Here is a 13,876-nt window from a genome sequence, read left to right on the forward strand (position 1 = left end):
AGATTTTTGCTTGTAGCCCATTCCCAGTGACTCTTGAAGTACACACCATGTTGCAGAAACATTTGTTTTAGTTTGATGTAAGCCGCCCCGAGTAGACGTTGTCTAGAGGGGCGGGGTAAAAATCGAATAAATAAATAAATAATAAATAAAATTTTTATATTTTAGTAGTGTTTTACCTTCCTTCCAATATGGCAGTGGTTCCCAGCCTTGGCTCCCCAAATGTTTATGGATTACAACTCCCAGAAAATCCTGGCCAGCCCAGCTAGTGGTGGAAACTTCTGGGAGTTTTATTCCAAGAACATCCAGGCACCCAAAGTTTGGAACCACAGCATAATGGAAAAAAAGAAACAAATCCCCCATTAAGGACCTGCTGGTACCTGCTTTGCTTCAGTAACACGGCTTCATCGAGGACTCTTGGAATTTACTCTGGAACCACACTGTAGCTTGGAAGATGTGATATAAAATCTTATTGCCATCACATGTGGCCTAAGGATTGCTGATGCATTTGGAGGCAGACTCTACATTTGTGGGTAAACTCTGGGACCAAAAGTTTTAGGGGAAAAATCTATAGCAGCCGTGCCAACTTCTTTAACTTGAGAAAATGGAGGTGGCTAAGTCTGTTTACTTAAGGTATGGACATGTGTGTTATCATCACCAGCAATCAGAAACATTACTGTACTTTTAAAGGACTACAATTCCCAGAACCCCCTTCTGAATTTTCAGTTGTCTGAGAAAGAAACATTTCTGAATGTTGGTTATCACTTCTATTTCTTCTCACCCCAATAGTCAAACTCAGAAGAAATCAGTATGAAGCCCGCAGACCAGATGTGGTTTGAGGGCTGGGAGCCAGTTATCCTTGATCTCTGCTAGGAATGAAGGAAGCATACACCTTTTTGGTGTTGTTAAAGTTGATTTTTCTGTGAAAAGTTGGACAAATGTTAGGGCAGTTCACAGATAGAAACAGGAACGTTGCTTTGGAGAAAATTGGGTTAGTTTAACATCATCTCCAGTTCTTGGAAATCTGTAGGAATTAACTGGTGATTCAATGAGATCAATAAGCATCTTGAGGAGACTAGATTCTTTTGATCATGATCTCTATCTTGCTAGGTCTTATGTTTTTAAAATAAAATTGTGGGTGATCCTAAGTCTTATTTTCCTTAGCTGGGTCTCTTGTCTAGAGTCTCAGTTTTGTCTTAATAGGTGAAAGCCCTGTTGTTGACAAAATAAGGGCTACAGGCCTCAGAATGTACAGGTGGGTGTGTACTTGGGTTGGATAAATGTGCGGGAATGGTGTACAGAATTGGAACTGAGGAAAGGAATGAGAGTATTCAATATTAAGTTCAGTGCAGCATAATAATATAACTTTGTTTAAACTTACAGCTTTGGGGAGTTATTAAACAAGGATATAGATGCAAAGGTAACAAAATTTTAATTCCTTTGATAAATAATCTTTAAAGTAGTGTGCAAAGAACAGCAGTTATGTGGTTCTGTTCGAAAAGTTGTTTTTCTGTGTCAGGAAATATATTGTGGTTCCTTTAAAGAACATACACTTAGCTCACTCCTTTTGGAGCTGTTTTCCTAGGCCCTGGTACAAGTCATACAGAGTAACAGGATAGGTTCTGCAGTGATGTAGTGCTTAATTTGAAAGTACAGATATTCATCAAGATCTGCTTTGCCCTCACAAAGAGAATCCAAAATAGCAGACAGTTATACTGATCAGTATCAACAAACAAATGTTAGCAGTTTTTTGTCTCTATCAGAAGCAAGACTTTTGTAAAAGTAATGGCTCTTAATTGCCCATTTAAAGCCAAACCACCCTGAAATATGTATTCATGAAGGCTTTCACGGCCGGGATCTAATGGGTGTTCTGGGTTTTTCGGGCTCTTTGGCTGTGTTTAAAGGTTGTTCTTCCCAAGGTTTTGCCAGTCTCTGTGGCCGGCAGCTTCAGAGGACAGCAGTCTGTGCTCTAGCTCCACTCCCAAGCCAACTACACCAGAGCACAGAGTGCTGTCCTCTGAAGATGCCGGCAACAGAGACTGGCAAAACTTTAGGAAGAATAACCTTCAGAACACAGCCAAAGAGCCCGAAAAACCCACAACAACCACCCTGAAATACTTTGCATGTCAAGAGGGACACTTTTTTGTTGTTGCAGGAAAAATCAATTTCTTCATCAAGTTCTATGAGAATGCAGGCATGTTCAGAGAAGACCAGGGAAACCATGGGAGTGGGTGCATCTCCCTCTATGAGCCTGTCATGGAATTAAGATAATCAGGGGAGTTTTTTATTTTGGTCCGACCACCTTTGCAGGTGTGCTTGGTGGGAACATGGGAAAGGGCTTTTCTGTTGCTGCTCCCAGGCTCTGCAACTCCCTCCATAGGAAGTTAGGCTGGCCTCATCTTTGCTGTCTTTCCAGAAGCAGATAAAGACCTTTGTCTTCAGTCAGACTTTTCCTTAGTGACTGGAAGTCTGAGAGGTTTTTTTTTTTTGAAAAATGGATTGTTTTGCTCTGTTATTTTAAAATGTGTTTTTAGTATTGATGGAACGTTTTAGTATAATAGTTTAATTCTTTTAAAATACAGTGGTGCCTCGCTTAACGATTGCCTCGTTTAGCGATGTTTTCGCTTAACGATGGTTTTTTAAAAGAATTCTATGCATCATTTAACGATGTTTCCTATGGGCGATTTTCGCTTAGCGATTTCGAGACCATGCTTCACATAGCGAATGCATTTTTAGGTCCTCTCTTAACGATGTCCGTTTTTCAATTTTAAAAGTGTCTTAAAATGTTCAAAATATGTTTTAAATGCATGTAATCGTTAGTGCACCTTCTAAAATGTGTGCAAACTTAATTTGGCTTTGATCTGACTTTTCGTTAATTTTTGGTGAATTTTATTCTCCCCACAGCTGTCAAAAGTTGGGCTCCATTGTTTCCTATGGGGGAAAAGAAAATTCACCAAGAAAAATTAACGAGGACTCAGAACAAAGCCAAACTAAGTTTGCACACGATTCAGAAGGTGCTCTAACGAACCCAAGCATTTAAAACAGTTGCTGAATTTTCGTTAATTTTTTGTGAATTTTTTCCTCCCCCATAGGAAACAATGGAGCCCAACTTTTGACAGCTCCATTGTTTCCTATGGGGGAGAAAAAAATTCACAAAAACTTATCGAAGACTCAGAAACTGTTTTAAATGCTTGGATTCGTTAGAGCACCTTGCAAAACCTGTGCAAACTTAGTTTGGCTTCGTTCTGCGTCTTCGTTAATTTTTTGTGAATTTTTTTCTCCCCCATAGGAAAGCATGGAGCTGTCAAATTTTGACAGCTGTCAAAAGTTGGTGGGGGAAAAAATCAGATCAAAGCCAAATTAAGTTTGCACCCGTTTTAGAAGGTGCACTAATGATTCCAAGCATTTAAAACAGTTTTTGAACCTTTTAAGACACACTTAAATTTGCAAAAATGGACATCGCAAAACCATTGAAATGCATTGAATAGGCTTCAATGCATTCCAATGGAGGAAACATTGTATCGCTTAACAATGTTTCCTATGGTTTTTTTCGCTTAAGGATGGCAATCCGTGCCTATTGGAATGGATTAACCGGTTTTCAATGCATCTCTATGGGAAAGCACATTTTGCTTAATGATGTTTTCCCATAGCGATGTTTTTTTTGGAACCAATTAACATCGTTAAGCGAGGCACCACTGTATTTGTATAGTATACTGCCTGTTTTAGCTTTTAAATATTTTAATTGTTGTAAGCCACCTTGGGTCATTTTAAGGAGAAAGTTGAAGTAAAAATAATTAATTTTTTACTTTAAAATTAATTTACTTTAATTCTTCAAAATTAATTTACTTTAATCCCTGCTAGTCCCTGGTTCCACTAATAGTCTGTGCATTTAAAACTAATGTTGTAATCTTACCCTACTCAGACGTTTCCCTAGTTTGGGAAAAACTAAATTATACTGGACACAGTGGGAAATGATTCTGAATAAACCGTGCTAATTTTCTTATATTTTACAGTTTTGTGGGTTTTCTGCAGAATGCAGGTATGGAAGAGCTCTTGCTGTGCAAGAAGGCTTCTTGGTTTTTGCCATCAGACCAATGGGCTGCCCTTGTTATTTATTTGCAGATTGTGGAATGAACTGTCACAAGCAATGCAAGGATCTGGTTGTATTTGAATGTAAGAGAAGACCCAAAGCCACAGCTGTGGATAATAGTCCTGCATCAGCTCTTGCATCTAGCCTGTGCCCTGTGGGACTCAAAGAACATATGCATGGTAAGTACGGTTCTGTTGAATTAAAACTTTGCTACGTTATTGTCACTATAGATCCCTTTTTTTCTCCACTCCTATATCACCATTAGTTGCTGTATGAATGAATGACCTCTTTTTCACATTCAGTTGTTTAACAAAGATTAAAGTGGGTGATATTTGGCTCAGTAATACTGTGAGTGAAAAGAATTTTGTTGTTATTGTACATCACCAGCTGAATATGAGCCATGAGTGCAATCTGACTGCAAAAAAGGCAAATGCGATTTTTGGACATGTTAACAGAAATATAGTCTCCAAATGCTATACTAGTCCCCCTCTATTCATCACTGGGTAGGCCTCATCTAGAGTATCATGTCCAGTTCTGGACACCACACTTTAAGAAGGATGCTGACAAACTGGAACAAGTTCAGAGGAGGGCAACAGGGATAATCAGAGGAGTGATCATGAGGAAAGACTGAAAGAACTGGACATGTATATCCTTGAGAAAAGAAGACTGCGGGGAGATAGAGCACTTTTCAAATACTTTAAAGGTATTCATACAGAGGAGGGCAGGATCTGTTCTTGATCATCCCAGGCTGAATTTCATGAAAAACTTCCTAACAGTTAGAGCAGTTTGACAATGGATGCTGAATGACATTATATTTTAGATTAAATTATAAATATTAGAGACGTTGTTCTGAGTCCAATTGATAGTTCCATTTTGAATAGATACATTAAATCAGTGGTATTTATGTGTTATCTCATCATTCAGTAACTAATTCAAGGCTGTATTCTAGATGGAGTACCTGTTGGATTTAAGTCTACCTGTAGTATCCTATTGACCCTTGTCATTTTTTACTAAGCTATACTCATGACTGAATTAATAAGAGACCAGTGGCCTAGCTAGCTCAGTAATGCTTGGACTGAATAGCAGCAGCTACCCAGGATTTCTGATACATCTTTCCCCCAATTTTGCAGTTTGAATTTCCTTGACATTTTGTTTATAGAGTTATGATATGCCTCCGAGTTATGATATAACGGGTTGATCACTATCGTATTATATTTGGTTGATCATTTTCAAGAGCATTCAGAACACTTCATTTTTAAAGTGATGTTTGTTCTATTTTCTCTTACAATTTTATAATATTACAATGTACTCATTTGAAAGCTGAAAGAGTGGGATATGCATATTTTAAATAAATGCTTAGAGATTCTTCAACAATCCTGAGTTGTACTACTAATATATCCTACAAGTATATCTTTCCTTTGTTTCATCATTTTTTTCGTAAAGAATGAAGTATGATCAATGAATAGAAATAGGAGTTTGGGGAAAGGTGAAATGTTTTGGGATAAAGGTTGTTGTTTTGGGATAACAGCCGCCTAGAGTGGTCTTAACTGACTAGATAGGCGGGATATAAAATAAGTAAGTAAGTAAGTAAGTAAGTAAGTAAGTAAGTAAGTAAGTAAGTAAGTAAGTAAGTAAGTAAGTAAGTAAATAAATAAATAAATAAATAAATAAATAAATAAATAAATAAATAAATAAATAAATAAATAAATAAATAAATAAATAAATAAATAACTGCTCTCCAGCAACCCACTTTCTTAAGTGAGCTTAGCATTCCAAAAGAAGACACAATTCACTTCAACCACTGAACTATTCTCATTTCATGTTCAACTTCATGTTTTATGTTTTCTCTCTCCTCTTTTAGGGCTAGAAGAAGGAGCATTTCCATTTCCTAACGGAGACATGGTCGAGCACAATGAAGGGAGCAAAGACAGAACTATTATGCTTATGGGGGTTTCAGCTCAAAAGATCTCAGTAAGGCTAAAGCCATCCATGGTGCACAAGAGCACACAGACAGACCTACCAGTGCATAGTGATGGGCTCTCCAGACAGCAGAGAGAACCAGGATTGCTACCTGAAAGCACTTTTCTCCAGCCTACACCTTTATCTCCGTGTCCAAGCCCAGTTCTTAGCCGTAAAAAGGCTTATGTGAAATGGGAAAACAAAGACTACAGTCAAAAAGCAAAAGAGCTACATGTTCTAAAACCCACGTACCAGGAACTAGAGCAGGTACTGAAACAATCACTGAGAATCATTAATAATACAGTATTTCCTCCGTAAAGAATGAAAGCCATGGTTGGTTTTGAGGGTGGTGTATCCGACTAAACTGAAGAGATCCAGATCTTCACTCGGTTGTAAAACTCCCTGAGTGAGTTTGGCCTAGCCGTTGTTTTTCACCCCAGTCTACAGCACAGGCTTGTTGTGAGGATAAAACTGGGCAAGGAGGAGCTGTGATGACCACCTTGAACTCCTTAGAAGAAGAGCAAGCTTTATAAATGTAATAATGAAATACAAATGAAAATATGTAACCATCAATCCTACAAATGTACAGTGGGACAAATTATTAAAATGTTCCTGAAATGTGCAGCCCCAGTTTGAATACAGGAAGTACTTTTGAACAGTGAATGTGCATAATAACATATACTGATGTTAGTGAGTTTTATATTTATGTACGTATAGCTCAGCTTAGTTAAAAATTAGCTTCCATGTATAAAAACTTGCTCATATCCTGAGCCTTTTTGGCCTTGTTCTGAAGCATCCTTGTTACTTCTGATGCTAAATAAAAAGAAATAATAAGGGGTTAAACATTTAAGGTAAGTAGGGGTAAGCTAATGGTTCAGAAGTAAGACAGTGAACAGTTTAAATGAAATTGAAACCCTTTAATCATCTGTGATTATTAATGGTATTTACATGTTTTCTTACCTTACCTAGTTCATCAGAAACAGCAAAAGATCCTTTTTAGATACTGAAAGGAATATTGCTAGCCTTTTGAGGGAGGGTGGTTTGTCAGGGGATTCTAAAAGACAAGGAATGTTAGATGGGTCTGAATTGTTTGTGCCTGAAAAATCCATCTGGAAATCCTGATGTTTATCAAATGGGCGATTCCACAATAATCGTATGAAAGCTCAGTGAAAGAATTGAAATTCCTGAGCAAACACATAGGTAATTTTAGAATCTTGGTACTTTCTGAATATAGCCAGCTCATGCTTGGGAGGCACACACACCCTGGAAATTTTGGGGTGAGCGCCCCCCCCCCGATTGAGCTATAAATCACTACTCTTTTTCAGTTGTGCCAAAAAGGTGTCTGTGAAAGAAAATTGAATTTGAAAGTGGCCCTTAGGGACAAAAAGGCAACAACCAAGAAATAAATGAAAATAAAAGCTATTTTTGAATGGCTGCTTGAAAATATTTCATGGGCTGAAGTGTAGCAATGAGTTCTGAAAAACCCAAGCTTGGAAATATCAATATCCTGCATGTATTTTAAAGGAATGCAATTTCTCCCCATTTGGGTTCATCCATGCAAGATTATTCACATTGTAGAGCAAGATGTAAAACAAACTGATGTCCAAGAGCTTGCCCTTAACAGGATCAGCATACTAGCATTTCCAAAGCAATGTTAACTATGCTACACTCTCGTGTAACTAGTATGTTTCTGTGGAAAAAGTGGATTTCATTGCCTGGCTTGGAAAATGATACTTGTTGCAAAACTTTGGAAAAGGCTTGGCATCTCATATGCCCCTCTCCCAGACTTAATTGCTCGTAATCATTGCATCTTTGGACATTTGCATTAGCTGGGAAACCACTGTCTTCCCGTCTTTTCCTCCTTCCCTTCAGAATGGAGAGCAGTAGACATGTGCTGGGTGTCTACCTTCTAGATCAGATGTGTTCTCCCTACAGTCATTTAGAAAATGTATTTTGCATTTGAAAGCACACATTTACCAGCCTATGGAGTACTTTCTTGAGAGATGCAACAGCAACAATTGCTTCTCTCTTAGGCACACAGCTGTGTATCTTTCACCCCATTTATTGTTCCAGCTGTTATAATTTGAAGGAGTGGTTGAGTGGTCGTATTGATCAGATAAGCGGGGTATAAATAGAATAAATAAATACATAAAATAAATACAGATACATAGAGAATCGAATGCCAGGGAAGGAAGCACTCGGGCTAAGTAGGGCTGAAAATACTGCAGTACTTTCTGAAGTTTATTTTGTTCTGATAACACCTGTATTTTTGTTTAGGAAAAAAATATTCTTACAGCAGAGAATGAGGCTTTAAAGCTCCAGCTTCAACAAGCACATAAGAAAATTGAATTCCTCAGCATTCGAAGAAACCACATTTTGGACAGCAGAGAACATGGAGGCTGCTTGTAGCTAAAAATGTGAGGAGCAGTAGAAGATGGTGAAGGTGAATGAGTCTTTAGGGATGATGCATTCACATTAACATGGAGTAGCAGGATTCAAAGCAAAAGTGTGTGTGCTGGGTCTTCCTGGACTGCTTGTTAATAATACACATGGATGCATGCGTTCTCTGTTCACAGGTTTAAAACAGTTCTTCTTTTTGGTGGAAATGATATCATTTGGAATTTCTCTTAATTAGGGCACAGGGTACTTTTGCTATCTACATAACAAGGTAACCAGATTCCAATGCTAAAGAAGAGTGCATAAAGAAATATTGTAACAGAACTGTCTATATCTAGAACTGGAGGTGTGGGCAATACTGGAAGCTGAAATCTAAAAATGAATCTACTTGGAACAATGTAGGGAATTCTGGAAATATCAAATGAAAAGTTGTCATCTTGTTTCTCTAGTACGCTGAATATTGATTTAGGATAGGTTTCAGCCAAGGGTTAGATCCTGTTGATTTCAGCTGGAAGCTGGATTTGTTATGTGATTGACTCTCTTTGTCTCTCTCAGATTAATGCCTTTTGTGTTGTCTTATTTTATGTAGCCTCGTGGAGCAGTGGTTAAACTGCTGTACTGCAGCTAAAACTGTGCTCACGACCTGTGGTTCAAATCCCAGGTAGCCGGCTCAAGGTTGACTCAGCCTTCTATCCTTCCGAGATCGGTAAAATGAGTACCCAGCTCGGGGGGGGGGGGGCAATGTGTAGCCTGCATAATTAACTTGTAAACCGCCCAGAGAGTGCTTGAAGCACTATAAGCAGCACACTTTGCTTTATCATAGGGTTTTTGAGGTTAAAAATATTCAGAAGTGGTTTGCTGTTCTGTGCAATACTAACAGGAGTTAGTCTGAGTGTCATAGCCATTGCCTATGAAAGATTCCCTGCAAGTGTCACTTTCCATGTACCTGCTCTCTGGTAATTGGTATCTCAAGAGTCTCTGTACCTTCAAAACTTGTAATTTTGAGTTCTCTTATGATTGTGCAGCAGTTCATGGAAAGAACTGCCCAAGAAAATAAGTCCTGGACTTCAGTTTTCAAGACCTGAGCGGGGCTGTTAATGACAGGATCTCTTGGATATCACTAATTCATAGTCAGCATAAGTTGGAAGTGACTAGCTGGCACATACTGTAGCAAACATTCTTCACTCTGCCTCAGGAGTGCCCAACTTTGGGTAACCCAGTGTTCCTGGACTGCAAATCCCTGAAGCCTTCACCCCTAGCTGTGCTGGCTGTGGTTTCTGTGAGTTGCACTCCAAGAACGCCTGGGTTACCCAAGGCTGAGAACCACTACTCTAGCTGATCTTCTTTAAAAATAGTATAGAAGTGCATGAATAAACACAACAGAGAAAAGACTGTGATGATTTTTCACCACACAGTCGCATGTATGAAACGTAGCTTAACTCTCCAAGTCGGTTCTTGCCTTAGCAGAACCAACACCGCTGGCACCCTGCCCCAACTCCATGCAGTTCAGAATAGGCATTTTCAAGGAGCCCGCTTTCACATAGGTTCATTCACATAAGCACTTCTGTAAGTAAATGTGTTCTTTCACAAGCAGATTCTCACTTGTTTCCTTGCTTATGAAAGATACAGAACAGCTGTTAAATGCTTCCCCGTATATGAACTGTGGGTCCAGTCCCAGCAAGAAACTGTTTTCCAGAGAAGATATTTGCACATGATCATTCTTCTGTGGAAACATTGAAGGTCCATTTACATTTCAAAGTAATTCCTGAAATCCTCCTGGAGATGTAAGTGCAATCATACACAGCCCACATGTAGATAGTGATTATCACATAACAAAGGTAACTTTCTGATGAATTACAGTGGTGCCTTGACTTAATGAACGTCCCTGCTTACAACCATTTCGAATTATGACCAGCTCTGGCCGCAAAATTTTGCTTCTACTTGAAACCGGAGCTTCTGCTTACGAATAGAAAAAGGCAGGGGGAAAAGGCGGGAAATTCAAATTTCTAACTGTAGGTGGTGACGAGGCTGCTTCTTTGTAGCTCTTTCGCCCCAGCAGTTAGAGAGTATGGGATCGGAGGAGGCTGCCTGGTAAGGTGGTGTTTTCTGCTTTTTAAAAACTGTTCTGGGTGTTTTTGTAATGGGTCTTGGATTTTTTGTAGTTTTTTGGGGGTTTCCCCCCATTTCCAATGGGTCTTGGGGTTTTTTGTTGCTTTTTGGAATGTTTTTCCCCATTTCCGATGGGTCTTGGGGGGTTTGGTTGCTTTTTGGGGGTTCCCCATTTCTGATGGGTCCTGCCCGCTTCCCGTGCTTTTTCCTTTGTTTGTTTTTTTGCATATCCGACTTGCCCCCTTTGTTCTCTGTAAATTTCCGATCTGCTCCATTTGTTTTCTGTGCATTTCCAATGGATCTTGCACGCTTGATTGCTTTTCTTTTTTCCTTTCCTCGACTTACGACTTCGAGTTACGTCCATCTTCTGGAACGGATTATGGTCGTAAGTCGAGGCACCACTGTATGATGTTCATCTTCATTTTCAGTTCAAAGTATCATGGATTTTCACTTATTTTCTCTGATTTGTGCAATCTAGATTATTATATAAGAATTAATCACCCTGTTTCTAAATTAACGTAGTTCAATTTTTGGCATAATTATATTCCAACAGCATTTCTGTTATGGCTTTGGGAGTGGGGAGGCAGTAACACATTTGTTTAGGAGTGCCAAAAAGTTGTAACTTTAATATTCATCCTGTTTATGAATCTTGCCAACATTCATTTGAATCTTCTACCAGGGTAATGTTTTTACACTTCTCTTCCAGCTTTTATGAGACAGTTCATTCTTTGAGTTGCTTGATCCAATTATGCATACAGCTTGAGGCAGACACTGGTGTACTGTGTACTCCATTTAGTTCTTTTCCTATGTAATACATAAAGCACATGAAAATTGAAATGTATATTCATGTCTTCACACATATTTTAGAAAAATATCATGTGATTCTTAGAGTGTTGTGTTCAGATTTAGGAACACAGCTTCAAAACCTGGCTTGGATGAAGACAATTGCAAGGGTACCCTCTCCAACAGGGAGTAAGTTAAATCAATAGTTTAATAACTACATTTCTGAATATTCAATGGAAGTTATTGAGACATTGGAAAAGTTACTTTTTTAGAGTTACAAATCCCAGAAGGTTACAGCCAGTATGGCTACTAGTTATGTTTTTCTGGCATACTCTGGAAACTCTAGTCCAAAAAATTAACTTTTCCTATATCTATTAGTTAATCATGCTTATAACTAAATAGCAGAAGAAATGTCAAATGCCATGTTTACTTTGCTTTTCTATCTTACAATGATTTTTGAACTGACATAAATAATACACTATGAAGTAAGATTATCAGACACTTCACGATCTGTATGTACCTTGCATTATATTTATTTGCAGCCTCTGTTTAAAACTTTGGTTCCAGACACAAATTCCATAATTTACTTTTTATCAGTGTGATGTATTAACTGACTGATTATGGTGATACTCGTACTTTATGTGCCAATACATGTTTTCTCTTTTTAGAGTAATTGTATTGTTAAATGTTTTTTTTTGTATTTTTATTTGTAAAGCCCAGCATAATCTGTAAAATTCTGTATAGAGTAGTTTATGTAATTTTAATGTGTTTGTTTCAGGGTTTGGCTGCAATTCTACTGTTAGGTAAATCTGATAATATTACTACCTTTACTTGACTATTAATATTTATATAATATTTAAAACCAATTATGCATGATTCTCTAAAGCTGAATTGAGTTGAAGCCTAGAAGTGATACACTAAACATGTCTAGCAACTCTAGAAATGAAAAATCAGTTGGTTCTTTTAACCAGTGCCTGCTTTTTTCTTTCGCATACTTTTGCCCTCATTTAGCAACCTTTCACCATGTATAGGACAGCTGTCGCTACATGTAAACCCGAATAGGACCCCAAGACATACAGCTGAAACTAGCATTGGTCTGCATGAGATAAAAGGCTTTATTCCTTTTAGGGAGAGTGCTCAAGGTCCACAAACCAGCAGTGGAGCCAAATCAAGCATGCATACATACATACACACACATCCCTCTTTCCTTCTTTCCCAGTCACATGCACCACAAGAGATTCTCATTACACCCTAATAATACATGTACTCCTCCACATACAGAGCTCTTTGTACTGTGTAGCGAAGAAGTCTCCCTGTTTCAGCCTGAAACAGGGAATCAGAGTGATCTGCACACCTTTTTCTGCTGTGGGCGGCTTCTTTTGCTGCTTCTCTCTGAAAACTGCTTTATTGGTGCAAAGCAGGGGAAAAGACACTTACTTCCCAGTTAGTCACCATTTCTTTAATTCTAATCTCCCTAAGAGAAATAAGGTTTTTGTCTGGAAGGAAGAGGCTAATGTGACATTTGGGAGTGATGGCCAAAGAAGCTTTAGACATTTACAATTCCTCACTGTGCGTTCCAAAAGCACCAGACTGTGTGACCATGGGCAAGCTGCACTGTCCCAAGGTGCTCCCAGAAGAAGGGAAGGATAAACCAATTCTGAGTCCTCTCTACCTAGAAAACTGAGAAAAGGGTCACCATAACTCATAACATACTTGATGGCACACAATTATGAATGAACAATACTGAGCTACCTTTGGCAACTGCATGGAAATTTCATTTTGCCCAAAGGAAGTTATGCAGTTAATAATTAACCTGAAGGCTCGGATTACACCATCCCAAAGAGGGTTGCATTGGTCTACTTTGTAATTTTTTAGTGGGATTCAAAGTTCACAGAATACTCTCACCATGTTTTGAAGGCCTCAGTCGCCATGGTATCCAGTGGAAGTTGAGTGCTGCTAAGCGGTCTCCCAGTGTTTGTGGCCCAATGCCTTTCTGCCTGCCTGGAGCTCTCTGATCTGAACTACCTTGCTTATTTGAAGTACAGGCAGATCGGTCTACCCAAGAAAGCCCCTTTACCTGTCCAGACTGGGCTGAAAATTGGCCTTTGCAGTTTATTCTTACTGCTTTATTAAGGATGTCCACATATGAAGCCCAAGTACAGTACTTGAAGACTATCCTCTTTTTTTCTCCTGAACTGATGCATGTGTGAGGAGGCTTCACTACCACAATAATTTTAGCAAGTACTACTTGTGTCATGATATCCAAGCCAACTGTCACATAAATACAAATATTACATCCTTGGAATTACTAGGCTCACCTCATCTGTATAATTGTTTGAAAATACGAGAAGCAAAACAGCTTTAAAATGTGATATTGCAGTAGCAGTTGTGTTTCCTCTTCTTAAACAAATCTGCTTTCACCTGACAAAAAATTCTGTAAAGCTGGTTCAAAGGGAACAAATGTTTTAAATATACAGGCTGTAAATGATCGTTAAAGTGCATTTTGTTTGGTATTTATTAAAATGAAATTACAGTATTTTA

At 38.5% G+C, this 13,876-nt stretch overlaps 1 protein-coding gene across 2 annotated transcripts in view; it reads left to right on the top strand.

The window, feature by feature from the left end:
• Positions 1-13,876, top strand: part of RASGRP1 (RAS guanyl releasing protein 1) — an 85,687-nt gene extending 71,811 nt beyond the window's left edge. For both annotated transcript variants that reach the window (XM_020806171.3, XM_072986302.2), the window contains exons 14-17: positions 1,381-1,417; positions 4,120-4,266; positions 5,949-6,313; positions 8,324-13,876. In XM_020806171.3, the coding sequence (XP_020661830.2) occupies positions 1,381-1,417; positions 4,120-4,266; positions 5,949-6,313; positions 8,324-8,455 (681 nt within the window). In that variant the 3' untranslated portion in view covers positions 8,456-13,876. The remainder of the gene's footprint in view (positions 1-1,380; positions 1,418-4,119; positions 4,267-5,948; positions 6,314-8,323) is intronic.

Source organism: Pogona vitticeps, chromosome 1, assembly GCF_051106095.1.
Source record: "Pogona vitticeps strain Pit_001003342236 chromosome 1, PviZW2.1, whole genome shotgun sequence".
Classification (NCBI taxonomy): Eukaryota; Metazoa; Chordata; class Lepidosauria; order Squamata; family Agamidae; genus Pogona; species Pogona vitticeps.